General features: G+C 57.0%; 2 protein-coding genes across 4 annotated transcripts; both read left to right on the plus strand.

The window, feature by feature from the left end:
- Nucleotides 1-531: 531 nt before the first annotated feature.
- On the plus strand, nt 532-23811 carry FGF1 (fibroblast growth factor 1). 3 transcript variants are annotated; one of them, XM_041397736.1, is made up of 4 exons: nt 532-798; nt 18898-19089; nt 22609-22712; nt 23380-23805. In XM_041397736.1, the coding sequence occupies exons 2-4, from the start codon at nt 18921-18923 to the stop codon at nt 23572-23574; spliced, it is 468 nt and encodes a 155-aa protein (XP_041253670.1). In that variant the 5' UTR covers nt 532-798; nt 18898-18920; the 3' UTR covers nt 23575-23805. The 3 variants fall into 3 exon arrangements, with proteins under 3 accessions (XP_041253670.1, XP_041253669.1, XP_041253668.1); XM_041397735.1 differs by lacking the exon at nt 532-798 and adding an exon at nt 3521-3946 and having other exon boundaries at nt 23383-23811; XM_041397734.1 differs by lacking the exon at nt 532-798 and adding an exon at nt 3540-3946 and having other exon boundaries at nt 23380-23806.
- Nucleotides 23713-25133, plus strand: LOC121332342 (keratin-associated protein 10-4-like). The gene is made up of 2 exons (XM_041397732.1): nt 23713-23841; nt 23880-25133. Exon 2 carries the CDS (start codon nt 23887-23889, stop codon nt 24757-24759), a length of 873 nt encoding a protein of 290 aa, XP_041253666.1. The 5' UTR covers nt 23713-23841; nt 23880-23886; the 3' UTR covers nt 24760-25133.
- The last annotated feature ends 326 nt before the right edge of the window (nt 25134-25459 follow it).

A 25459-nucleotide genomic window follows, 5' to 3' on the forward strand; every position in this document is an offset into this window, starting at 1 on the left:
TGCCGGCGCTGGTGGCACCGGGGGCTGATGGCAGCGCGGCGCTCGCCGCGGCTCGTCCCCAGGCTGCCGCACGCTCCGAGCATATTTTTAATGCATTTATCTCCCGGCAGCTTCCTGCCAGGCTGCTCTGGGGGAAACGGGCACCGAGAGGCAAACGCTGCTGGGACACTGCGGGCCCGCAGCCGCGCCGGTGACAGAGCCAGCCCTGCGGATGTCGCAGGGCGGGGTGGCCGCGGGACGGAGCGGTGACCGGGCCGGGGTGCTCCATCAGCCCCCCGGGCGCTGCCCAGGGCAGCAGGGCACAGAAAGGGCTCTGCAGCAGCACAGCTGGGGACAGCTGGCCGCGGGCAGGGCTGGTGGTAGGGTTTGTCCCCGAGCCGCCGCCGGGCGGGCAGAGGTCCTGGGAGCGCCTCCGGGAAGGGGGAGGCTGGACTCAATCCCTGTCTTTCACCTGGGCTGGAGTCCAGCCCCAAAATAGCCGTCCAAAAACAAGATCACATGAGAGGAAAAAAATAGCAAGGCGAAGGATAATCCATCCATACTTCCCCACTGCTGCGGAGCCCGGCAGTGCCAGCCCCGGGGCCGCTCCGGCCGGGACCCGGTGCCTTCCCGGTGCCTTCCCGGCTCGGGGGCAGCCGCGAGTGCTGCGAGGGGCCGGGCTGTGCCCCTGCCAGGCTCGGGAGGTGGAGCGAGGGGCAGGGTGACCCCAGCACATCCCTGCCCTCCCCCGGGCGGGTCAGCATCGCTGCCCCCCAGCCGCCCCCAGCGCCCAGCCCTGCGCACCTCCAGCCTCCCCAGGTGAGTGCCTTTTCCAGCATCCTGATCTTCCCACCCTGGCACAGCGTCACTGATTCCCGGGGGCTTGGCAGCGCTTTCCCACAGGGTCTGCGGCACGTTCCTGGTTCCCGAGCTCCTGCCCGAGCTCAGCAGCTCGTCCATGTGTGTGGTGCTGAGGAGAGCCGGGGTTTCCTTTCCTCTGCCCCGGCTCTGGGAGCTGGCAGGAGCAGGAGGGGGCTCTGTTCCAGCTCGTTGTGGGCAGAGCCGTGCCCCCAGGACCATCACTTCAGGAGGGATGGAACCAAAGCAGGACTGGAGGATCTCGAGGTCTCACTCTAAACGTGCAGGAAATTTTGCTTGAGTGGTCTCTGCTGTGGGACCGTGGTTTGGGGGATGAGGAGCTGCCGGGACAGCGGGGCTGGGGCTCTGCTGCCCTCACAGACACTGCCTGCATGCCTGGGGCCAGGCAGGGCAGCACCTGCAGCTTCCTCGGAGCTCCGTGGTTAATCACTCACCGTGCTTCCCAACAGCCCCGGAGCTGTTACTGGTGGGACTGGTGGGCGTGAGGTGAGCAGGCTGCTTACCACAGGCAGGGACACGAGAGGAACTGGAGCAGCAGCATCCATCAAATTCATCCCGAGAGCTGAGAAATAGCACAGACACCTGCTGCAGGTGCTGCTGGCACTGCCCACGCAGGGCTGGACTGGGGAGGGCAGGGGGGAGACAGAGCTGCTGCCAGGGCAGTGCCCCCAGCCCTGAACGGGCCCCACCCTTGCAGCGTTCCCCATTTCCACTCTGTCCCCATCCCTGCAGTGTCCCCATCCCTGCAGTGTCCCCACCCCTGCAGTGTCCCCCACCCCTGCAGTGTCCCCTGCAGTGTCCCCACCCCTGCAGTGTCCCCACCCCTGCAGTGTCCCACATCCCTGCAGTGTTCCCCATTTCCATTCTGTCCCCACCCCTGCAGTGTCCCCTGCAGTGTCCCCATCCCTGCAGTGTCCCACATCCCTGCAGTGTTCCCCATTTCCATTCTGTCCCCACCCCTGCAGTGTCCCCACCCCTGCAGTGTCCCACATCCCTGCAGCATTCCCCATTTCCATTCTGTCCCCATCCCTGCAGTGTCCCCATCCCTGCAGTGTTCCCCATTTCCACTCTGTCCCCACCCCTGCAGTGTCCCCTGCAGTGTCCCCATCCCTGCAGTGTCCCCCACCCCTGCAGTGTCCCCTGCAGTGTCCCCATCCCTGCAGTGTCCCCCACCCCTGCAGTGTCCCCTGCAGTGTCCCCACCCCTGCAGTGTCCCCAGCCCTGTGGCTCTCGGTGCAGGGCCCGGGGCCATGCAGCACGCTCGGTGCCTGGGTTTTGGCAGAGCCTCCTCTCCCCCGAGCCCGGCGCAGATCCCGCTGCCCAAGTCCGTGTTTGCTCTGTGTCTGCGTCGCTCCGGCTCCTGGCTCCATCCCGGGGCCATCGGCCTTGGGGACAGGCAGAAAGGACTCCAATTTGGCAGGACACCGTCTGCAAAGCAGGGCTGCTGAGTGCCAGCCACGACCGGGGGCGAGGGCGGCCGGGCAAGTGGGGAGGGCTGGGCTGCAGGGAGTGAGAAAATGGACCAGCATCTCCTCATCTTCCCCACATCCTCACAACCCCCGTGCCTTTAGTCCAGGAGAGCCTGAGGCAAAGCCAGGCCTGCTCTTCTGCTTGATTCAGGAATGTTTGGTTATACCTAATTTTTATTTTCTGAAAAAGCAAGATGAAATCTTGGGCGGGATTCTTAAAAATAAAGGGGGAAACAAAAAGTATATTGATATATCCAGAAAACTCCGAATCCACCTGCGCTGTGGGGAGGGCCAGGAGCTGTCCCCAGCAGGCGCTGGTAACCACGGCCAGCTCGGGAATGTTTTATCCAAACGTCTGGGCTGCGGGCATTTCCAGCCCGGAATGCCTGTCCAAACACGCTGGCTCCACGTGAGCCGCCTAAAAGCCTGTTCTGAGCGAGCTTTAGATAACGCAGCCCAAACATCGCCACATCAAAGGGCTCGTGGAGCCCGGCCAAGCGCTGAAATCATCGCTCGGGCTCCGTCAGTGCTTCATTAGTGCTTCATTAGTGCTGCTTCATTAGTGCTGCTTCACCAGTGCTGCTGCAGCGACCTCGCACCCCGCACAGCCGCACCCCAATCTGCGCCCACACCCTGAGCCCAGAGCCCACCCTGGCACCCCCCGAGCCCACCAGTGGCCCCCAGCCAGGGCAGAGCCCCGGCACAGCCCCCAGGGCAGGGCCACCAGGGCAGGGCCACGGGGAGGGCAGGGCTCCAGCGCCCGTCCCTGGGGACACGGAGCTGCATTTCATCCGCCTGACAGCGCTCCCGAACACTTCGGCTTTTAAGGCCAAGCTCGCCCGGTGCCAGCGGAACGCGGCCGTGCCCGGCATGGCCCCGGGGCTGCCCCGGCCCCTTCCCGGCAGCTGCCCCCGGAGAGGGCAGGGACCCCCATGGGGATGGCAGGGACCCCATGGGGATGGCAGGGACCCCATGGGGATGGCAGGGACCCCCATGGGGAGGGCAGGGACCCCCCGGGGAGGGCAGGGACCCCCATGGGGAGGGCAGGGACCCCCATGGGGAGGGCAGGGACCCCATAGGGATGGGAGGGACCCCCATGGGGAGGGCAGAGACCCCCCGGGGAGGGCAGGGATACCCCTAGGGATGGCAGGGACCCCATGGGGAGGGCAGGAACACCCCGGGGAGGGCAGGAACCCCATGAGAATGGCAAGGACCCCCATGGGGAGGGCAGGAACCCCCCGGGGAGGGCAGGGACCCCCTCCCCGCTGCCCGGGGCGCTCGGGGCTGACTGGGGTGAGGGAGTTCATCGCCTTCCCGGAGGGCACCGAGACACCCAGAGCCGCAGGAATGTCCCGGGCCGCAGGAAGGGGCAGGAGGGCCGATGCTGCCCCATCTCCTGGGGGGTTTTATCCGCTCCGGGGGGGTTTGGTCAGCCGCAGCCGCCGCCCCCTGCGCCGCCCGTGCCCGGCCCCGCCGTGGGGGTGGGTGCGATCAGCCTCCCCCTTCCCCCCCCGCCCCGAGGCAGCTCCTCCTCATCCTCACCATCCCCGCTCGCCCTGCTCCGTGCCGCTTCTCCCCGCGCTCCCGGGAGCCGCAGCCGGAGCGCCGCGCAGCCGCCGGTAGGTGCGGGGGGCGGCGGGAGCGCGGCGGGGCCGGGCAGGAGGGGGCTGAGCCCCTCGGGATCCCTGAGAGCCCCGCGGGATCCCTGACAGCCCCACGGGATCCCTGATGGCCCCACGGGATCCCTGAGAGCCCCACGGAGCCCCACGGGATGCCCTGATGGTCGCACAGGATCCCTGACAGCCCCACGGGATCCCTGACATCCCCACGGAGCCCCACGGGATCCCTGATGGCCACACGGAGCCCGCGGGATGCTCACACACATGAGACCCCCATGAGAATGGCAAGGACCCCCATGGGGAGGGCAGGGACCCCCATGGGAGGGCAGGAACCCCGTAAGAATGGCAAGGACCCCCATGGGGAGGGCAGGGACCCCATGGGGAGGGCAGGGACCCCCATGGGAGGGCAGGAACCCCATAAGAATGGAAAGGACCCCCATGGGGAGGGCAGGGACCCACAGGGCACGGATTCCCCCTGCAGGCTCTGGGATCCCGGGATGCTCTGCCCCTGCCCAGACCCCCGGAGTGCTCAGGGCCAGCGGGCACAGGGAGGCTCCCAAGTGCAGGGTGAGGCAGCAGGTCCCTTCCCCAGGGACAGCTTTAGGGTGGCAGCGTGCTGCTCCCCCCAGCTGGGACAAAGCCCCCCAAAACCCTGCAGGTGCCCCCAAATGCTGGGAGGGAGGAGTGGCTCAGGGATGGGAGCATCATTCCAAATGACAATCTCCAAATTGTTGCAAATTCACCTGAAGCTCTGGGTAGAAGCAGAAGCCCAGATCAGGATTTGAATAGAAATATACTAAACCCCAAATATTTAAAATGGCAAAACACAATATTTGGACCCTTAAAAAGAAAACAAACCAAACTAAAAAAACCCCAATCAGACAGAACAACAAACAGAAAGGAAAATTGTCACAGTGACACAGCACTATAAATGGATCATTTTTGATGCAAAATAAATAAATCACAGAACCATAGAATGTCTTGGGGAAGCCACAGCTTCTCTGGGCAATTAAGTATGATTAGGGATGTCCCATCCCTGGCAGTGCCCAAGGCCAGGTTGGACAGGGGATGAAGCAGCCTGGGATGCTGGAAAGTGTCCCTGCCATGGCAGGGGATGGAACTGGGTGGGCTTTAAGGTCCCTTCCAACCCAAACCATTCCGTGATGATTCCATGATTTATGACTGAAATAACACCACAGGGATTATCCTGATGGCCCTGACAGCCAAAACTCCTCATCACCAGCATGCTCTGAGCTGTGAGCCGCTCTCAGCCAGACCAAAGATGCAAAACACAAATTTCTGCAGGCTCGGATCTCCCCGCCTGGGGGTGCAGGTGTCAGGCTGAGACTGTGCATGGCCCCGGGGCCACCTGTCCCCACCACCCCTTCCCTTGCCAGCACCTGCAGCCTGCTGGCTCCTTCGGGCTATTTAGCAAAGGTGAAACCCTGACAGGGCAGCAACAGCTCCCTGTCTCTGTCTCTGTCCCTGTCCCTGTCCCCCCGACAGCAGCAGCTCCCTGTCCCTGTCCCCCCTGACAGCAGCAGCTCCCTGTCCCTGTCCCTGTCCCTGTCCCTGTCCCTGTCCCTGTCCCTGTCCCTGTCCCTGTCCCTGTCCCTGTCCCTGTCCCTGTCCCTGTCCCTGTCAACAAACAGAAAGGAAAATTGTCACAGTGACACAGCACTATAAATGGATCATTTTTGATGCAAAATAAATAAATCACAGAACCATAGAATGTCTTGGGGAAGCCACAGCTTCTCTGGGCAATTAAGTATGATTAGGGATGTCCCATCCCTGGCAGTGCCCAAGGCCAGGTTGGACAGGGGATGAAGCAGCCTGGGATGGTGGGAAGTGTCCCTGCCATGGCAGGGGATGGAACTGGGTGGGCTTTAAGGTCCCTTCCAACCCAAACCATTCCGTGATGATTCCATGATTTATGACTGAAATAACACCACAGGGATTATCCTGATGGCCCTGACAGCCAAAACTCCTCATCACCAGCATGCTCTGAGCTGTGAGCCGCTCTCAGCCAGACCAAAGATGCCAAACACAAATTTCTGCAGGCTCGGATCTCCCCGCCTGGGGGTGCAGGTGTCAGGCTGAGACTGTGCATGGCCCCGGGGCCACCTGTCCCCACCACCCCTTCCCTTGCCAGCACCTGCAGCCTGCTGGCTCCTTCGGGCTATTTAGCAAAGGTGAAACCCTGACAGGGCAGCAACAGCTCCCTGTCTACGGAGCTCCACGGGATCCCTGAGAGCCCCACGGGATCCCTGATGGCCCCATGGAGCTCCACGGGATGCCCTGGTGGTCGCACAGGATCACTGACATCCCCACGGAGCCCCACGGGATCCCTGATGGCCCCACGGAGCCCGCGAGATGCTCACACACATGAGACCCCCATGAGAATGGCAAGGACCCCATGGGGAGGGCAGGGACCCCCATGGGAGGGCAGGAACCCCGTAAGAATGGCAAGGACCCCCATGGGGAGGGCAGGGACCCCATGGGGAGGGCAGGGACCCCCATGGGAGGGCAGGAACCCCATAAGAATGGAAAGGACCCCCATGGGGAGGGCAGGGACCCACAGGGCACGGATTCCCCCTGCAGGCTCTGGGATCCCGGGATGCTCTGCCCCTGCCCAGACCCCCGGAGTGCTCAGGGCCAGCGGGCACAGGGAGGCTCCCAAGTGCAGGGTGAGGCAGCAGGTCCCTTCCCCAGGGACAGCTTTAGGGTGGCAGCGTGCTGCTCCCCCCAGCTGGGACAAAGCCCCCCAAAACCCTGCAGGTGCCCCCAAATGCTGGGAGGGAGGAGTGGCTCAGGGATGGGAGCATCATTCCAAATGACAATCTCCAAATTGTTGCAAATTCACCTGAAGCTCTGGGTAGAAGCAGAAGCCCAGATCAGGATTTGAATAGAAATATACTAAACCCCAAATATTTAAAATGGCAAAACACAATATTTGGACCCTTAAAAAGAAAACAAACCAAACTAAAAAAACCCCAATCAGACAGAACAACAAACAGAAAGGAAAATTGTCACAGTGACACAGCACTATAAATGGATCATTTTTGATGCAAAAACCATGCTGGGGTCCCAGGCACTGTGGGGCTTTGGCTCAGCTGGTTGGGAGCAAGAGCAAGGAGCCAGAGCCAGCTGCATCAGGGGCTGCCTCAGCTGGGAGGAAGATCAAGGTCTCAGCAGTGGGAGGAAGGCCAAAGTCATTCAGGGAGCAAGGGAGGAAAAGTTGATCCCCTGGGCTGGGGTGGAGCTGGGAAGGAAAGTTTATCCAGAGGGCTTGCAGAGCTCTGGGTCTGGCTGGGGGAGAGCTGAGCTATGTCCAGCCCAAACCCAGAGTGTGTGCTCCTGCAGACCCACAGTCCAGCCCAAACCCAGAGTGTGTGTTCCTGCAGCTCCACAGTCCAGCCCAAACCCAGAGTGTGTGTTCCTGCAGGCACAGAGTGCAGCCCAAACCCAGAGTGTGTGTTCCTGCAGCTCCACAGTCCAACTCAAACCCAGAGTGTGTGTTCCTGCAGCTCCACAGTCCAGCCCAAACCCAGAGTGTGTGTTCCTGCAGGCACAGAGTGCAGCCCAAACCCAGAATGAGTGTTCCTGCAGCTCCACAGTCCAGCCCAAACCCAGAGTGTGTGCTCCTGCAGACACAGAGTGCAGCCCAAACCCAGAGTGTGTGTTCCTGCAGGCACAGACACAGTCCAGCCCAAACCCTGAGTGTGTGTTCCTGCAGATCCAGAGTCCAGCCCAAACCCAGAATGAGTGTTCCTGCTGCTCCAGGCACGGAGGAAGCTGGCCTGACCCGGTGTGCAGGGAGAACAATTGGACATTGTGCTGCCTTATCAGCACGGAGCCCTGTCCTGCCTGAGGAACCCATTAAACTTTAGACCCCTCTCTGGGCAGGCCTTCCTCTCTGTCTCATGTGCCTCTTCAGCCTCCCACCCCTTTTCACCCTCCACTTTTCTTCTCTCTTCTTTTGGCCTCCCACTTTATTTTGGCCTCCTGCCCTTTTCAGCTTCTGCATTTCTTTCCCCCTCCCACACTTTCTTGGCCCTCTACCTTATTGCAGCCTCTATTTTTTTCTGTCCTTGTTTTTATTTCTGATCAACTTTTTTTTTTTTTTTTTCTCTTGCACTCCTCTGCCTTTACTTTTTTTCCTCCCAGCCTTGTGACTCCAATTCCTTGTGACTTCTTCTCACCTTTAGCCTCCATTTCTCTTTCAGTCTTTCTTGCTTATTCCATCGCCTTTATTTTTTTTTTCCCCTTTATTGTCCTCAAAACACATTAGCATTTGCACTGGATCTTACAAACCCTTTTAGTAAATATTCCCTGAAAATAATGTATATTCCAGGGAGGTGAAGGCTGCCCTGAGCTCCGAGGCTGCCCCTGGGTACCAGCACTTGTCCCTCCTGGGCACAGCAGGCACTGACTCAGAGCTGGGGCATTTTTAGGAATCCTGTGTGCATTGTCTGTCCCTGCAGAGCTGTTGGGGATTATCGTGGGGGCTGGGCCTGGCTGGGTCTGTCTTTCAAAGAGAAACCCACATGAGAAATGTCTTTGCAGAAGGATTTGTTGATAACCAGTTCAGTGGCACACAATGGCTTTGTCACGGTCTCTGCTGCTGCAGGAATCCTCCCTCTCCCCCTGTTTGAAGGGTGCCTGACTCGGTGCTCAGTTCCTAATTCTTCCCTTGTTTCCTACACCAGAATCTGTTGGTTTAAAGCTGCTGGAGAACCAAAGCAGGGGCCAGGGCCATGCAGAGAAGCTGCAGCAGCAATCAGTGACTTGCAGGGTTTCCATTCCCCAAAATCTGTCAGTGTTTAACGGGGCAGGTGGCACTGCCCACCAAGGGATGGCACTTGTGCTCGTGCCTGGATTCCAGGCAGCTCTGGCCTCCAGCCCTGAGGAGGCAGGGACAGTCTGCACCTGGCATCTGCAGTGACAAAACTGTCTGCCACAGGCCCTGCTTTTCCCTCTAAAACCTTGAATAACAAAAGTGCTTCATTTCCATCTGGTGAAGGTGGCAGAGAAAGGCTGAGACAGACTCTGACAGTGCCAAGGTCAATATTTAGGACTTCCCTTCCAGAACAGCTAATACACAGCCAGTGCTAAATAAAGTTCTACTAACCCCAGCACAGCATCATTAACGTGCACCCATGGTCCAGCTAAAAGCCTGACCTCGGTTTTAATTAGGTAACAAACCCCATTCTGCTGACCTCAGGAGTGAGCTCAGAACCCCTTTCCCCTTCTGTCTGTGCTTTCCCTACCCCCAGACTCTCTCCCTTGCCCAGGGAAAGCAGCAGACTGAGAGGGCTGCTGGGGAAGGGACCAAGCTGGGATCCCCCAGGCAGATTCCAAGCCCACAGCATCAAAGGCTGGCAGCTGTCCCTGAGGACAGGGCAGAGGGGGTTTACAGGCTGTGCCCAGGTACCACTGACTCATGGCATGGCATCTAAAACCCTTTTGTGCCCTTCAGACTCCTTCTGGGAGTGGTGTTGTCTGCCCTGAGCCATCCTCCCAAGGATTTGCCCACTGCCCACAGCAGTCTGGACACACAGCTCATCCATGACTCACGGCCCGCTGTGCTCACAAAGCCTGTCCTTACTCCTGCCTCTTAATTTAGACCTGGGTGTCAGCCTTGAGCTGGGATCTTCCCTTTCCAGAGCTCCAGGGCTGGTAAATCTGCCTGTCCCACCTGCAGACCAGCCTTGCCAGCTCTCACCTGTGCAGGGACCCTGTTTCTGCAGAATCACAGACCCCAAGAGCTGTTTAGTTTAGAAAACCCCTCTCAAATCATCAAGTCCAACCATTCCCCCAGCACTGCCAAGGCCACCAGTAACCCATGTCCCCAGTGCCACATGCACAAGGTGGAGCCAGGCTGGCAGGGACCCCTGTGAGGGGCACAGCTGCCCACCCCGGTGGTCCCACAGGCATTCCCAGCCCAGGGGGTCAGGCAGGCAGCTCCCCCAGCTGCACACTGGGATTTCCTGTCCTGTGCTCAGGAGCAGGAGCCTGAGGAGCTTTCCCTCCTGCTCCCATCCTCACTCAGGGGCAGACAGGAGCGGGAGACCTTCCCCCTGACAAATCCTGCTCTGTGCATCCCGAGATGAACTCCAGATCATCCCAGACACTCTGCACAACACAAAGCCCTGGAAATGATGCAGATCAGGGGGCTCAGTGCCAGACAACCCGTCTGCTGCCTGCCCCGCTCCCTGGGACAGTCCCCGTGGGCACAGGGAGATCCTGCATCCCTGTGCCATCCACACAGGACATGCTCCACCCTGGCCCCTCCGTGCATTGCCAAACCCCCAGAGCTGGCACAGGGCCTTTCTCTATCCATGACTGGCACCCCGAGGCTGCCCTGCTTTCCCCCACTCCAGCTGTGTTTTCCCCAGAGAGATCCATGGTTACTTTGAGAGCTGCACAGCCCCACAGGACGTGTGGGTGCTGTACACAAAACTACCCCCATGTGCACTTCTTCCCCTGGCATTTCCATCTCCCTTGATACTTGATTCTCTATTGAAGGTCAGATCTTGGACATAAAGTACAAGTATTTAACACCAAGTAAAACACCCTCCCTTCCCCTTCCTCAGTATTCCCATTGCTGCTGGGTGTTCACAAAAGCTTCCAAACTAAACAGCTCTTGGGTTCTGTGATTCTGCAGAAACAGGGTCCCTTCCACGTGATGGGAAGAGTTACTGGCTGCCAGACTCCAGATGGGGATGGTGGAGCTCACACCTACCCTGCTGGGGATGTGATCCTCCCCAAACCACAGGGGATGCTCACTGCCTCCCTGGGGATCCCAGTGCAGGGCTGAATGTGCAGCTCACGAGCAAGGAAAAGGTAAAAACCCACTGGGGTCCTGGTTGTGGCACCCCCGGCTGGGCAGGGGCACAGCAACTGATCTGCCTGGTAGTCCCAACATTTTTAGTTTAGTGTGGGGTGTTTTTTCCACTTAGACAACCCAGGGCATCTTCATGTCTTGATTGTCACAAGGATCAGAGCACAGCAGCTGTGGCTGCCCCTGGATCCCTGGCAGTGCCCAAGGCCAGGCTGGACATTGGGGCTGGAGCAGCCTGGGACAGTGGAAGGTGTCCCTGGGACAGTGGAAGGTGTCCCTGTCATGGCAGGGGTGAGACTGGATGAGTTTTAAGGTCCCTTCCAACCCAGACCATCCTGTGATTCCATGATCCTTGGCTGCATCCCCGTGGGCCAGCCTGGCCCCGGAGCAGCTGTGGAAACACGGGCACAACAAAGGCCGTGGTGTCTCTGCACTGCCCACTCAGGGGCTGCAAATAGCCAGCGTGGGTGAAACCTCAGGGGCTGAGCCTCAGCAGGTTGTTAAAATTGCAGCCTTGTGTCCTGCTCCGTGCCCTTTGTGGTGCTTTGCTGTTTACAGAGATGAGAAGGGGAGGAGAGCATCCAAAACACATCCCCGTCCCTCGGAGGGCTCTGTAATGGAAAGCAAGGCAGGCTCTGTTTTCCGTGGGGCAGCGTGGCTGCACTGCCTGCTCCTGCTGCTGTCACACAGCCTGTGCTCACACCTGTCACAGCAAGGAGCAAACAGGTGCCCAGCTCTGCAGGGACACGGCTGTGCCCCTGTCTGGGACAGCAGGAGCAGAATTAGGGCTGTGCCTTCCACAGGTCCCAGTGAGTGACTCAGGCTCCTTCCTAGGCCAGAGCTGAGGGTGACACACAGAGAGCTCGGTGTCCCTGGCCTCCAGAGCCACCCACTGCCACGAGAATTCCCCCATTTGTGCCTGAAGAGCACAGAGCAGCAGTGACCTGTCTGCCTCTAGACCACAAGAGGTGGAGAGGCACAGCTGCTCTCCTTAGTTTACTCCAATGACTACTCAGCCATACTAATTCCAGTTTTTTTGCTGACCCACTCATCTCTATTTAGCAAGATTCAGCCCTGAGCTTGCCCTGCTCTGATCTTTCATCTGAAACACTCCTTGCCCACTCCTGCATGCTGCTGCTTTTTACTGGAAGGCGTTTTCTCCAGTCCCAAAGTCACGCAGATAAGAAAATTATTTATTGGAGGATTTTCCTGGAAATAGCCATTATTAACTCAAGCTTTTATCGCACTGTTATTGAGCAACAGCTTAAGCTCCTTACTCAGGCAGCTTGGAGGAAAAAAGCTGGAGCTGGCATCCAGGGGTACCAGAGACTGAATTTAAAATAAGACATTGGGCAACAGAATTAAGAACAGGATTCCTCCAGCCAGGCTCGCTTAGATGTTAAAAAGAGCAGCTGTATATCCTTACACAAACATTGCAGGATGAACACCACTAACTGCCTGCACATTTTCACAGCAAATCACTGCTGAGCTTACGGTGAGCCCAGAGACCAAGAGATTTTCCTTGGAGCAGCCCAGAGCGAGGCTGTGCTGGAGGAAGTTGGATTTCTGAGCCATGATACGTCTAGTGATGGTTAACCACCAGGATGGATGTGGGGTTTCACTTGGCCTGGGGATGAAACCCTCGATTCCAGCATCCTCTGCCTCCCCGGGGAAGGACAGGGTATCAAGGCTGGGCCCAAACTCTAATCCCAGTTTTGAAGCTGGAGCCAACCCTGGGCTGGGCTTGGCCACCCTTCAGAGCACCAGCTGCAGGAAGGGCAGCCTGACACCATGTGAGAATTCCTGCTTTTCACTCCCAGCTCCAGCCCTGAGCACCAGCCACAGCCTGGGAGGCGCTGGGCACCGAGGGCTGGCAGAGGGTGCCAGGACAGAGGGACAGGCTCCTGAGCAGGGCTCAGCACAGGGCTGGCATTGCAGGGCTCACGTGGAACAGGAGAGCCAGGTCACAGCTGGGATTCGCCGCACAGAGGGAACTCCTGGGCTGGAGTTTGTCATTCGGCGCCGTCCGTCCGTCCGTCCGTCCGTGGGTGTGAGGGGCAGCCACACCTGCAGCGCCAGCCCAGACAGACACAGCCAGGCTCTGTGGTCTGGCTCTGTGCCCAGTGTCCTGCACGGACAGCGGGGGTGGCAGGCGGAGCATGGGGACAGTGGAGAGGTCACTGCAGTGTGAAAGGGCAGGGAGCGGCTGGGACCCCCCTGCAGGGCCCCCCCGAAGGAGCCAAGGGGCACAGGGAGTGCCCCCTGCCCCCAGGGGATTCCCACATCACCACAAAACGCTTCAGCCAACACCTGAAAACCAAGGTTTCCACTCCCTCCCGGTGCCTTTCCCGGGAAGCCAAGCACAGGCAGACCCAGGGAGGATCTGCTGCCTCTCCCAGGGTTTCCACTCCCTCCTCCCGGTGCCTTTCCCGGGAAGCCAAGCACAGGCAGACCCAGGGAGGAGAGGCACCCGCAGCCCTGCCATGACCAAGGTGGCAAACCCAAACCTGTGCCTGGTGCATCATCCCTGAGCAGCACAGAGCCACCCTCCTCCTCCTCGGGTGACAGGGATGAGACTGGTGTCACCAGTGGTGCCTGTCAGTGGCTGCTCGCAGCCAGCCCCACGTGCTGGGAGGCAGCAAAGCACAGGAGCAGGGGGATGATGCTTTCCACCGGCCTTGGCACAAGCCTGGGAGAGGGAGAGGGCACCTGGGAAGGGCAGACAGGACCTGGAGGGACGGGGAAGCGCGGGGTGCTTGCGTTGGCTCCGCTGCCAAGCCCAGGGGAGCAGCACATCCTCCAGCCCACCCCTGGCTGCAGGCACCCAGCTCTGCTGGTTCTCTGCCCAGCTGTTCTCCCCAGCCAGCAGGTCCCACACATCTGGCTTGCCCTGGCAGGGAGGGCTCAGACCCCCGGAGGCAGCGGGAGCTGTGGGGTCGTGTCCTGCTGCTGCTCCGAGCTCAGACAGGACACAGGGACGAGGCCTTCCCGGCAGAGCTCCTGCTCTGCGGCTGGAGCTGCAATTAACTTAATCACCGGATGGCGAAGGGCCGTGGGTGGGAGGTAATTAGAAAGTGGAGGATGCCGTGGTTTTCCTGCCTCCCCAGGACAGCAACAGCCTGGTGACAGGTTGCTGTCCCAGCAGCTGGGGTGTCCCGGGCTCAGAGCTCTGGGAAAGCCACACCTGGCTCCGGGCAGGGATGGGGCTTCCCCTTGGGAAGGGCACAGGGCTGGGATGGGATAACCCTGTCCCTGCCGTGATGTGCTGTGTTGGTCATCACCCATCAGTGACACCCACTGAGGGAACTGCCAAAGTTTCAGCTTTACAGCCCCCCCCGATTTACCTGCCACAAATCCAGGTGACTGAGTGGAATGGCTGTTTTCTGCTGGGCAGCAGGAGATGATGACAGCAGGCATTAGTTGAATTGATTTTTATGCTTTTGGTTGCACTTCACACAACATATTCCACTTGCAAAGGGTAAAACCTGGCTGATAAATACTTCATTAAGTAGCTAATCACATCACTAGAGATAAAATCACCTGGCCATAAACAAGCCTAGAAATGAGCCAGTGCATTCCACTGATACTCAGAGTGATCTATTACATATTTATCACATGCTTTGCCTAATCATTTATTAAATCCTGAGAGGAGGTGCAGTCCAAGGAATTCGAGCTGTGCCTTGCACTGCCAGCCCTCGGGAGGGGAGCCCTTGCAGGCTGCCCATGCTGATGATAACCCCAGACCCACCGAGCATGAGGAAACCTCTGCCTGGTCTCTAATCCTCTCCTGGCTGAGGAAATCCATCCCATGAAATGGCTCTCTAAAACTTACAATGAATAAAATCCCTGTTTATCTGAGAGGTGTTTGTTCCACATGCCCAGGTAGATCTCAGATTGCCCCAAAGCCCACAGGAACCCCTGGGAAAGGCAATTCAGAGCCTGAATTCCTTAAAAATATTCTACCTGTTCTAAGAGCTCTCCATTCCCAAGAGGAGTGTCTGAACTGCCTGGGAAGTGGCTGTTCTGCTCAGGTGGCTGCAGGCAGCAGTGGGAATGGGAAGGGAGCCCATCAGGAGGTGATGTGTCTGATCCCAGCTGAGTCACACGCCCTGGAACAAACAGGATTTCTGCTTTAATGGAGAAAATAACACTTTCCAAAGTGAAACCAACTGGAGTCTTTCCACTGAACTCACCAGAGCCAGGTTCACAAGACACTGATCTCATTACTCAGAGCTGGACAAAACCTCAGGAGGCTCCTGGGTTTAGCAGCTTCTCATCTCTCTGGAGCTCTCTGTGTGATCTCTAGCTGTTCACCTAAATGACAATTGTGATTAGCTTCACTTTTCATCACCGTGGCCACTCAGAGGCCATGCAGAACATTCCTTTCCAACCCTACACAAAAGATTGTGTCCAAAGCCAAGGACAATTTTGATGCATTTGAATCAATCCAATCTGGTTTGAACCCAGTAGGTGAGATACTTGTGCTTTCCTCCATGGAGTAGCCAGGTATTTCATACCCAAGGAAGGAAGGCTCACCTTAGCTGCCTACCTCTGGGTTGAGTCTTTGCTGGCCACTAAATCTGTGCCACAGGAGCCATTAAAAAAAGAAAAAAAAAAGCCACAAAAATTCCTGGCAATTCTGACATACAAAAAACCATTAGGAAACCCCCAGATTTCCATCAACACCACCTTTGTCATGCAGACAGGTGCTGTGCAGTGAAGTCTGCACAGCTTTACAGCAGAGAGCACAGGTCCCCCTCCTCCCGTGGCTCTGTTATTCCAGAGCTCACACGCCTGGTCTTGGCAGCACAACCAGCCCTCGATGCTCACAGTCAGATGCTCGCAGAGTTTGGGATTTCACATCAAAGCCACTGGTTTGGCCAGTGATAAAGTTTGGAAGCGACCCCAAACTTCTCAGAATTTCACGGCTCTTGCAGCCCTGAGCTGGGCTCCTCTCCCTCAGAGCTGCAGGGAGCAGCACAGCGCAGCCCCCACGGCTCAGCAGGACCTGGATCAAAGGAACATTTGGGTTTAACTCACTTTTAAGGCTTTTTTTTACCTTCAGAAATGATTTCTGCTCCTTCGGGGTGCTGATTTCTCCATCCAGGAGGAAGAGCTGGGTGCCCTCAGCTCCCCATGCCATGGATGGAGCTGGGGCTGTCCTGGAGCAGGTGCCCTGCTGCAGCTCCCAGGGACCCCTCCTCGCTGTGGGTTTCTCTCAGGCAGCACAGCAAGGCTGTGCACAGAGCTGGAGGAGAGAGGAGCCACAAGCACAGCTGCTCGTGGACAAACAGGCTCAGACCCAGCTCCAAATCCAGCCCTGGTGTGACCCGCGGGGTCAGAGCTCAGCAGCAGCCATGCCCCTTACAGCCATCTCCTCTTGGAATATTGCCCTTTCTCCATTTCCTTTCTCTTCCAGCTAACCACTGGAGTGTGGTGTCTCTCAGCTTTGCATATTTGAGAGAGCTTTCTGTTCTGCTTTGAGCTATTTAATAGCATTGTTGGGCTCCTACCCAAAGAAATAAGGCCCTTTATGTTGTCTTTGGTTCAGGTTCCCTCTCTCACTCGAGCTTTTTAATTCCCATAAAAACCTAACATGTTCCTGCCAAAAGCATAATGCTAGGGCCATGAGTGCTGTGTTTGTAGAGGAACAACTCCATGGCCATAAAGTCTGAGAACAGTGATAGCATTTAGCACGGGGAGACAAGGGGAGTGGAAAATGTTCATTGAGCATTGCTGGGGCACTCAGGGCAGCTGGCAAGCACTAAAAATAGCAAAAATAACCTTAGAGGAAAGCAGTGATGATGAAGAAGCTGTTTCCAGTTGAGCTGCTCTGCTCAAGCTGTCTGGAGATGCCCTCAGACCTTGAGGTGACTGTGGTGGAATCCAGCCTGCTCCTCACTCCTGCCTGCAGATCCTGCTCAGAGCCCTTGGAGCTGGGATGTTTGCTTCTCAGTACCACCCACCACCAACACAGGAGACCTCTGGGTGCCTTTCACCCTCAGATAAAGGTTCAAGAAAAGCTTTAGGAAATTACCCAGTGCTGCTGCTGTTGATTAAAGCCCAGTGGAGAAGCAGAGCCCCGTGTGCCACCCTGGGTGACTTGGGGCTTTCCTTCAGGGACAGGCTGGCAGTTGGCAAGGAAACTCAACTACATGAGGAGGATGCTGTCTTGAGAGAAAAATAAACGTAGGGACCAGGCACTCTAGGAAACAATTTCACCTGACAATGGCGTTAAACAAAGATTTTGAGTCTGTATTTGGCACCACCTGCTCTGGAAACCACCAGGAGCCACAGAGCTTCTGAGGCTGCATCTCCAGCCTCGTGGCAATAGCTGGGGCTGGGGGCTGTCACTCCAGAAAGCACCTCCCAAAATCCCAGTCTGTGTCAAATGGGGCATCTGAGGGCCTGGGCTGGAGTCTGTGCTCGAGGCAGAGCTGGTGCAGTGGCTGGGGTGCTCTCACCAGCAGCCACACTCTTCATCTCCAGGGATCCATCTTTCAGCAATCCAACTTCCAGAGGTTTTTTTACCTTCAGAAAATCAGAATTTTACCTCTGGGGAGGTAAATTTACATCTGGGGTCCATTTCCAGGAGTAGTTTCCCCTTCTTGCATCTGCTTTTGCAGATTTTTTTTAAATACTGAAGAGTTTAGAGCCGAGTGTTTGGAGATTCTGTGTGTCTGTACGTGTGTGTGAGTGTGTGTGCTGCAGAGCTGCCACCCTCAGCATCTCCCAGGGCACTCCAAGCACCACAGCAAACCCACACAGTGTGGTGCTGGCTCCATCCCAACGTACCAGTAGCACAACTCAGTCCTAAAGAGACATTTTTACAATCTATAAACACATACAAACAGTGACTATAAAATATTTTCCGTAGTATAGCTGTGGGAATACATGACATTTAAAGCGACTTCCTGTATCTAGAGTTATTCTGTGCCATGTCTTTTTCTGTTCATAAATCCACTTCTCTCCAAGCACTACAGAACTCTGTGTATGAAAGACAGAATGAATCTGTGGGAGATTTTAATGTAGTTTCTAGGCTAAAAGCATGACTGTACCTGGAATGTCCGTGGGACTCTGGCCCCCACCTGTGGCATCTCCTGATGCCACGTCTGTGGTGGCACTTCTGTGACAGCAATTCTCACTTCCCAGCCTCCAACATCCACAGCACCTTTCTTTGATTGGGCTGGTGATGCCTTCAGGTTTTGGCACAGCATCTGCTTAAACAGGGACTGTGACCACAGTCTCCAGCAAAATGAGGTTTCAATGTGATCTTTCATTAGACCAGCTTGCTCCCAGCCCCAGTGTCCAGCCTGGCCTTGGGCACTTCCAGGGATCCAGGGGCAGCCCCACTGCTCTGGGCACCCTGTGCCAGGGCCTGCCCACCCTCCCAGGGAAGGAATTCTTCCCAAAATCCCATCTAACCCTGCCCTCTGGCAATGGAATTCCCCTTATCCTGTCCCTCCAGATCCTTGACCAAAACCCCTTTCCTGGAGCCCCTTTAGGCACTGAGATGCTGCTGGTTGACTCATGGCATATCCTGGACTCAAAATTCCCATTTCCAAACACTGTTGATCAGTGTCTGGGTAAACCTGCTGAGCCCAGGCAGTGAAAGCTCCTGCCCCTGCCCACGTCCCACCACATCCAACGCGTGTCCTGACCTTTTCCACGCGTGTCCTGGGCAGGTGAGCTGCAGAGTGCCAAGAGATGAGCAATATTTACTACCTGACATGCAGTGGGTGTTGCAATTCCTGCTCATAACTGTGTTTGAGAGTTATAATAGGGGAGGGAGAGTTTTACCTGGGCTCCCTTCCCGCCTCCTGCGGGTTCCAATCAGACACCGGCTGTTTTTTCAAACCGCTTTTCTGAGTGTGTAATTTTAGCCCGCGCGTCAATAGAAAGGAGAACAAAAACAGAATTCACTGCGATAAAATTAAAAAGGACAGAGTCCCTCCTGGCCAGCCCCACCCAGCTGGGGGAGCATCCCCCCGGGCTGTGAATCACAGCCGGGACCCCCGGGCTCCATCCCTCCCTGCCTGCCTTTAAAGCCCGGCGGCAGCAGCGTGTGCCAGCTCTCGGTGTCACCCTGCTGTCACCTCCCTTGCAGCCCGGCCCCGGAGAGGCTGCGGGATGGCCGAGGGGGAGATCAGCACCTTCAGCGCCCTGACGGAGAAGTTCAACCTGCCCGCGGGCAACTACAAGAAACCCAAAGTGCTGTACTGCAGCAACGGGGGGCACTTCCTGCGCATCCTGCCCGACGGCACCGTGGATGGCACCAGGGACCGCAGCGACCAGCACAGTGAGCACCCACGGGGAGCGGGATGGGAGATGGGGAGCGGGGGAAAACGGGATCTGGGTGGGGCTGGTGGGACAGTGCACCTCCGGGGGGCAAACACACCTCCCAAACACACCTGCCAGGGGGCAAATACACCTAAAACACAAATGCCAGGGGGCAAACACACTTCCTAGGGGCAAACACACCTCCCAGACACACCTGCCAGGGGCAAACACACCTCCCAAACACACCTCCAGGGGACAAATACACCTCCCAAACACATGTCCAGGCAGACAAGCACACCTCCAAACACACCTCCAGGGGACAAATACACCTGCCAGGGGACAAGCACACCTCCAGGGGACAAGCACACCTCCCAGCCACGTCTCCTGGGGCCAGGCACACCCAAAGCTGGGGCACAGAGCAGGGCAGGTGTGACATGTGTGCTGTCCAGGTGTAGATATGGAGCACAGCCATAGATATCTCCAGAGCTGAACCTGACACTGGCTTCACCTCACGGCAGACACGGGCACAGCAGGGCTGGCTCACACAGGGGGCTGGCCCTGCCAGGGGGGCTCAGGGCAGCCTGGCACCCCACACACAGCATCATTTTGTGCTGTCCCTGCGCTGTCATCCGTGTGCCACAGCCTAGGTCACCCCGGCCAAGGTCTCCCCTTCGCTGTCCCCATCCCTGCAGTCAGTGACCCCGCTGGCTCCAGCCCGTGGGACTCTGGCACCTCTGCTGGGAGGAGCTGCTCCTGCAGACTCCAACACTTGTCCCACCGAGGAATCATTGGGAATTTAATGCTTTTTGTGCTCTTGAGTTTCCAAAAACTCTTCAGAGGGTGTTTTAACCTGCTGCCCAGGAGAGCTGCACAGGCCAGGCAGCAAAGCTCCTGCAGGGCTCCCTGGGCAGCAGGGCTGGGCTCTTCCCCTCGGCTCTTGGCAGCAGCCTCTGGGTTCATATCCTGAACATTTACTGGAATGGGACTGGGACCTGCCAGGCTCCTATCTCGTTAGCAGGAAGGACTGGGAGGAGCCAAGCCAGCCTTACAAAGTGCTAAGAAAAGCACTTTTATTTTCTTTAGACCACAAGCACACATGTGGCTTCACCCCCAAACTTAACCTTTCCTCTCGCTATTGTTGTTTTACTGACAGGCGGTTTAGAGCCGAGTTTTAATTACAAACACTGTCTCCCCAGCACGAGGCAGTGCTGGGGGATGGATGAAGATGAGCCCCCCGAGGCTGGATAAACACAGAGTGCAGCTCCAGCCTCCAGGCAGGAATAAACCCGGCACGTAGCCCTCAAACCCCTGGAAAGGCTGGGTGATGACCCAGAGATCTGCAAGAGACAGGACTGGGCTCACAGACACACCAGGAGAGGTGGTATGAGCTCAGGCAGTGTCTCTGCAGCATTTTCCAGAGGTTTTGCTGGAATCAGGAGAGCTCAGGATCAAGATGGCATCTCCTGGGGCATGGGGAGCCACCAAGGCCAGGAGCCCACTGCTGTGCCCTGGCCCAGGCTGTTGTGTCACAGCATGGATGCTGTCACACAGCCCAGTCCCTTTCCCTCTGGATGCTGTCACACAGCCCAGTCCCTTTCCCTCTGGAAAAGCAGCTCCATCACCTTGTCATGGTCCCCAGGGCTGCTCTGTGCCCGTGGGCAGGGAGTGCAGGCAGTGCTGCATCCCAGCACGCTCACACCTCCTTGGCTGCTGGCCCGGGGCCGTGTGTTTGCAAACCTCTGCCAGAAAGGAACCTCCTGTAAATGAGCTCATAAACTGGGATATAGGAATACACTAATATTTACAGAGGAAACTCCTGGAAGGGCTGTGTGCCAGCAGAGCAGCATTGGTGAGAGGTGCCCTGCTCTGAGCACCCGTGCCTGCCCACGGTGCTGCCCCTGGGACGTGATGGAGCCACTCAGCATCATTCCCTGGTGTGCAAGAGGAGCAGCCCAGACCATGACTGGCACTGTGGGACATTGTCACCCAGCTGGGAAGGCACCTGCCAGCCCCAGGGAGGGACAAGGCACAGGAACATCCAGGGTTGTTTGGGAGGTCAGTGGGGACAGCAGCGTTCTGGCTGCACCAGTCTCTGCACACTGCCTGTGCCCACGTGCATTTTGCTCCAGACAAATATCAAGAATCCTTATTCTTCTCTTAAATGGCCTCAGCATCAGGGAGGACCTCTAAGAAGAGCAGAAGGAGTCACTCTCTCTAAGCCTTTGTGTCCAGCCCCACATCAGGATCCACTGCCTACATCCTTTACACAGGCATTCTAAGGAATGGAAGGAAATCTTACCTGGACACTGCAGATTCTCCAGGATGAAGCTCATGTTCATCTCTACAAAAAGTCTCCTTTTCCTGCTTTCATCCCGTTACTTCATGGAAGGAAATCTCTGCAAAGACCTGGAAGAGAACCTGAAAGAATTTAGTGCACAAGCTCCCTCCTCTGGACCCACTGTTCTCCCTCCTTCTGTGGTCCAAAAACCTCAGCATCCCATTGGCAGCAGGAGGGTCCCTCACTCCCCTCTCAGGGACACTTTTTAGAACAGTATCATCATTTTCATCCCATTTCCCTCTTTCCTCCCTGCACTGCTCCTTGGCCAGGTCCCAGGTCTGCAGCACCTCAGGGAATGCAGGTGGGCTGGGGTTTTCCCAGTGCACATTCCCAGCCTAAAGCAGGCAAGCACAGGGGCCAAGTATTCCTGCAAACCTGCACCCACAACACTACTTCCTAATTAACTATCATTTACCGAGCAGGAAATGCCAGAAATGAAGAATGTGAACCATTAGAGCAAAGATTTCACTGCAATGGGTGTTCCACCAGGCCAAGAGGTAACACTGCCTTTTACCTCATCTAAATAAGGATAAATAAATTAAATATAAACAGGAAGGAAGGAGCTGGAGCCGAGACATCCGTTCATACTTCATTCCAACCAACCTAAATATTGCTGTTATAAATCTTAGGGAAAGAAGCTGCCTATGAGATGGGAAGGATCACTGGGAAGAGCTGGAATTTGCAAGTCACTGTGCCTGCAGCCACAGCCTTTTCTATTTCCCCATTCTCCATTCTCCGTGCTCTGGATAAATCCAGCTGCAGCAGACAGCTGGGTGGGATGCTTTGGATCAGGGGGTTGCAGTGCAGGCATCTGCAGTCTGCCCGTCCCTGGCTTAGCTCTCAAAATACTTCTTCATATGTCACTCCTTAAGTGTCTTGTCAAACCACATGAGAAATTTGTAAATTAGAGCCAGAATTAAAACCCCAATCTCCTGTGTCCCATTCCAGCATCGTAACCAAAAGGCTGCCCTTCCTTTGATGTAAAATAAGGGAAAAATTGGTCTTTGGTTCCTAAAGGATGGCTGTGGGATTTCTTTGAAGAAGAGGGTACAAGGAGACACTTTTATTACACACTGTACTGTTTCCTATAAACTCTTTATAAGCCAGCCTTCAACAAAATACCCCACTAAACTTCCTGGCAGCTCTTTTTTTCCCCCCTTTTCCTACTTTCCTTTCACTGTTGTTTTATTTTCGCTCCAGTCCAGCTCCAGCTGAGTGCAGAGAGCGTGGGGGTGGTGCACATCAAGAGCACCCAGTCGGGGCAGTACCTGGCCATGGACACCAACGGGCTGCTCTACGGCTCGGTAGGTGGGAGAACCCTCCTTGGGATCAGGGCTGCAGGCTGCAGACACCCCACAGCTGAGTAATGCAAACCACGGGCTCTGTTTGTGATTCTGGCAGCTGCAAGGCCACTCTGCATCTGGCTTTATTTTGGGGGGACGTAAATAAATTAGCAAATAACGCCGTTTACTGCCCTGCCTCTGGCAAATATTGTATTTCCTACCTGACACTTGATAAATATTGTGTTTCATAGCTGGAGCAGCAGCTGCTCTGCAGCCCCTCAGCAGCTGCCACCCAGTGTAGGTGTCCCTGCCCATGGCAAAGGGCTGGAGCTCGATGGTCTTTAAGGTCCCTTGCAACCCAAACCGTTCTGGTTCTGCTCTCTGAGCCTGCAGCTGCCACCACACAGCTCAGGGCCAGAGCAGGGGCCAGGGCCAGGAGCAGCTAATGGAGCACGGGGCTGATTGGTCAGTGCCAATTAAAATTCCCAGGTCACAGACACCTTGCTACAGCAAGTGGCCCAGGGGAGTAAATCAAAGCCACCTACGCCACAGTTTAAACAAGAGCTTTACTGGGATGTGGAAATCTCAGAGGTGGGTCTGGATGGCGTCTCAGAGGGGAGAGCTGGGCTGGGATGGTCACGTCAGGAGCAGCCCTGGCTCACTGTCCCTTCCCCGGGCTCTCTTTCAGCAGTTACTGGGTGAGGAGTGCCTGTTCCTGGAGAGGCTCGAGGAAAACCATTACAATACCTACGTCTCCAAAATGCACGCGGACAAGAACTGGTTTGTGGGGCTGAAGAAGAACGGGAACAGCAAGCTGGGCCCGCGGACTCACTACGGCCAGAAGGCGATCCTCTTCCTGCCCCTGCCCGTCTCGGCCGACTGAGGCCCGGCCCCGAGCCCAGGGACGACCCCAAACCCCAAACCCCAAACTGCTGCTGCCTCCTGGGAGCTCATCAGAGCTCCGAGCTTTAGGTCAAGGCTTTGCCCAATCTAGCCAAACAGAGCCCCTTTGCTCTGCACGAAGCTTTGCAGAGATGAGGGGACGAGCCCTGATGCCCTCCCGAGGTCCACGGGGCCCCATCTCCCCCTGCCCTCCCCCTGTGCCCGTGTGCCATGCCCCTCAGCTGTGTGTGCCATGACCCTCAGCTGTGTGCCCGTGTGTGCCATGACCCTTGGCTGTGTGCCCAAGTGTGCCATGACCCTCAGCTGTGTGCCCGTGTGTGCCATGACCCTTGGCTGTGTGCCCAAGTGTGCCATGACCCTCAGCTGTGTGCCCGTGTGTGCCATGACCCTTGGCTGTGTGCCCAAGTGTGCCATGACCCTCAGCTGTGTGCCCGTGTGTGCCATGACCCTTGGCTGTGTGCCCAAGTGTGCCATGACCCTCAGCTGTGTGCCCGTGTGTGCCATGACCCTTGGCTGTGTGCCCAAGTGTGCCATGACCCTCAGCTGTGTGCCCGTGTGTGCCATGACCCTTGGCTGTGTGCCCAAGTGTGCCATGACCCTCAGCTGTGTGCCCGTGTGTGCCATGACCCTTGGCTGTGTGCCCAAGTGTGCCATGACCCTCAGCTGTGTGCCCGTGTGTGCCATGACCCTTGGCTGTGTGCCCAAGTGTGCCATGACCCTCAGCTGTGTGCCCGTGTGTGCCATGACCCTTGGCTGTGTGCCCAAGTGTGCCATGACCCTCAGCTGTGTGCCCGTGTGTGCCATGACCCTTGGCTGTGTGCCCAAGTGTGCCATGACCCTCAGCTGTGTGCCCGTGTGTGCCATGACCCTTGGCTGTGTGCCCAAGTGTGCCATGACCCTCAGCTGTGTGCCCGTGTGTGCCATGACCCTTGGCTGTGTGCCCAAGTGTGCCATGACCCTCAGCTGTGTGCCCGTGTGTGCCATGACCCTTGGCTGTGTGCCCAAGTGTGCCATGACCCTCAGCTGTGTGCCCGTGTGTGCCATGACCCTTGGCTGTGTGCCCAAGTGTGCCATGACCCTCAGCTGTGTGCCCGTGTGTGCCATGACCCTTGGCTGTGTGCCCAAGTGTGCCATGACCCTCAGCCCTGTGCCCTGTGTGCCATGACCACGCTGCAGCTCGCAGGACCTGCCCTGCCAGGCACCCAGAAATGTGCCCGAGGGTCGCGCCGGTTCCCAGAGAAGCGCACACTTTGTGTCCCCAGGCATTCTAAGGCAAAGCTCCCTGGACACTGTGTGTTGGTGTATTTATCCACCCAGGTGTGTAGCTTCTGCCATGCCCTCGAGCAGTGCCAGACTGCAGCAGCAGTCCCGTTATCCAGGGCCAGCCTGCTAAGTGCCAGCCGGGCATGCTAAGCTGAACTAGGCAGAGCTCCAGCCTCAGACCTTATCTCCTCACAACATCAGCAGTGTGTGTTTCATGCTAGTACCTGCCATATGTTATTTGTATTTATTTATTAAGTAAATATGTCTCTTCTACAAGCTGTTCATAAGTCATTCCAGGCCACCTTGAGGCTGTCCCAGCGAGGATGGGTGTGAGGGTGTGATGTACAACAGCAAGGGGCTGCACGAGGGTGGCAGAGCATCATGCCCATTCCCAGAGGGATTCCTCCCGCTGCCTCTGTGTCTGGCCAAATGGAGCTCTAAAAACGGCCCTGAGGCCCCTGGGTGGCTCCCAAAGCCCCTGTGAAGCTGAGTTTCTCCACTGCTGGCACAATGCACGTCTCCCAAGCAGCTCGAGGGCAGCTCCAGAGCCACTCCTGCCAGCTGAGAACATCAGCAGGGCACCACGCTGCCATGCTCCACCC

The sequence above is a fragment of the Onychostruthus taczanowskii genome, unplaced genomic scaffold (genome assembly GCF_017590055.1).
Source record: "Onychostruthus taczanowskii isolate IOZ18803 unplaced genomic scaffold, ASM1759005v1 scaffold14, whole genome shotgun sequence".
NCBI lineage: Eukaryota > Metazoa > Chordata > Aves > Passeriformes > Passeridae > Onychostruthus > Onychostruthus taczanowskii.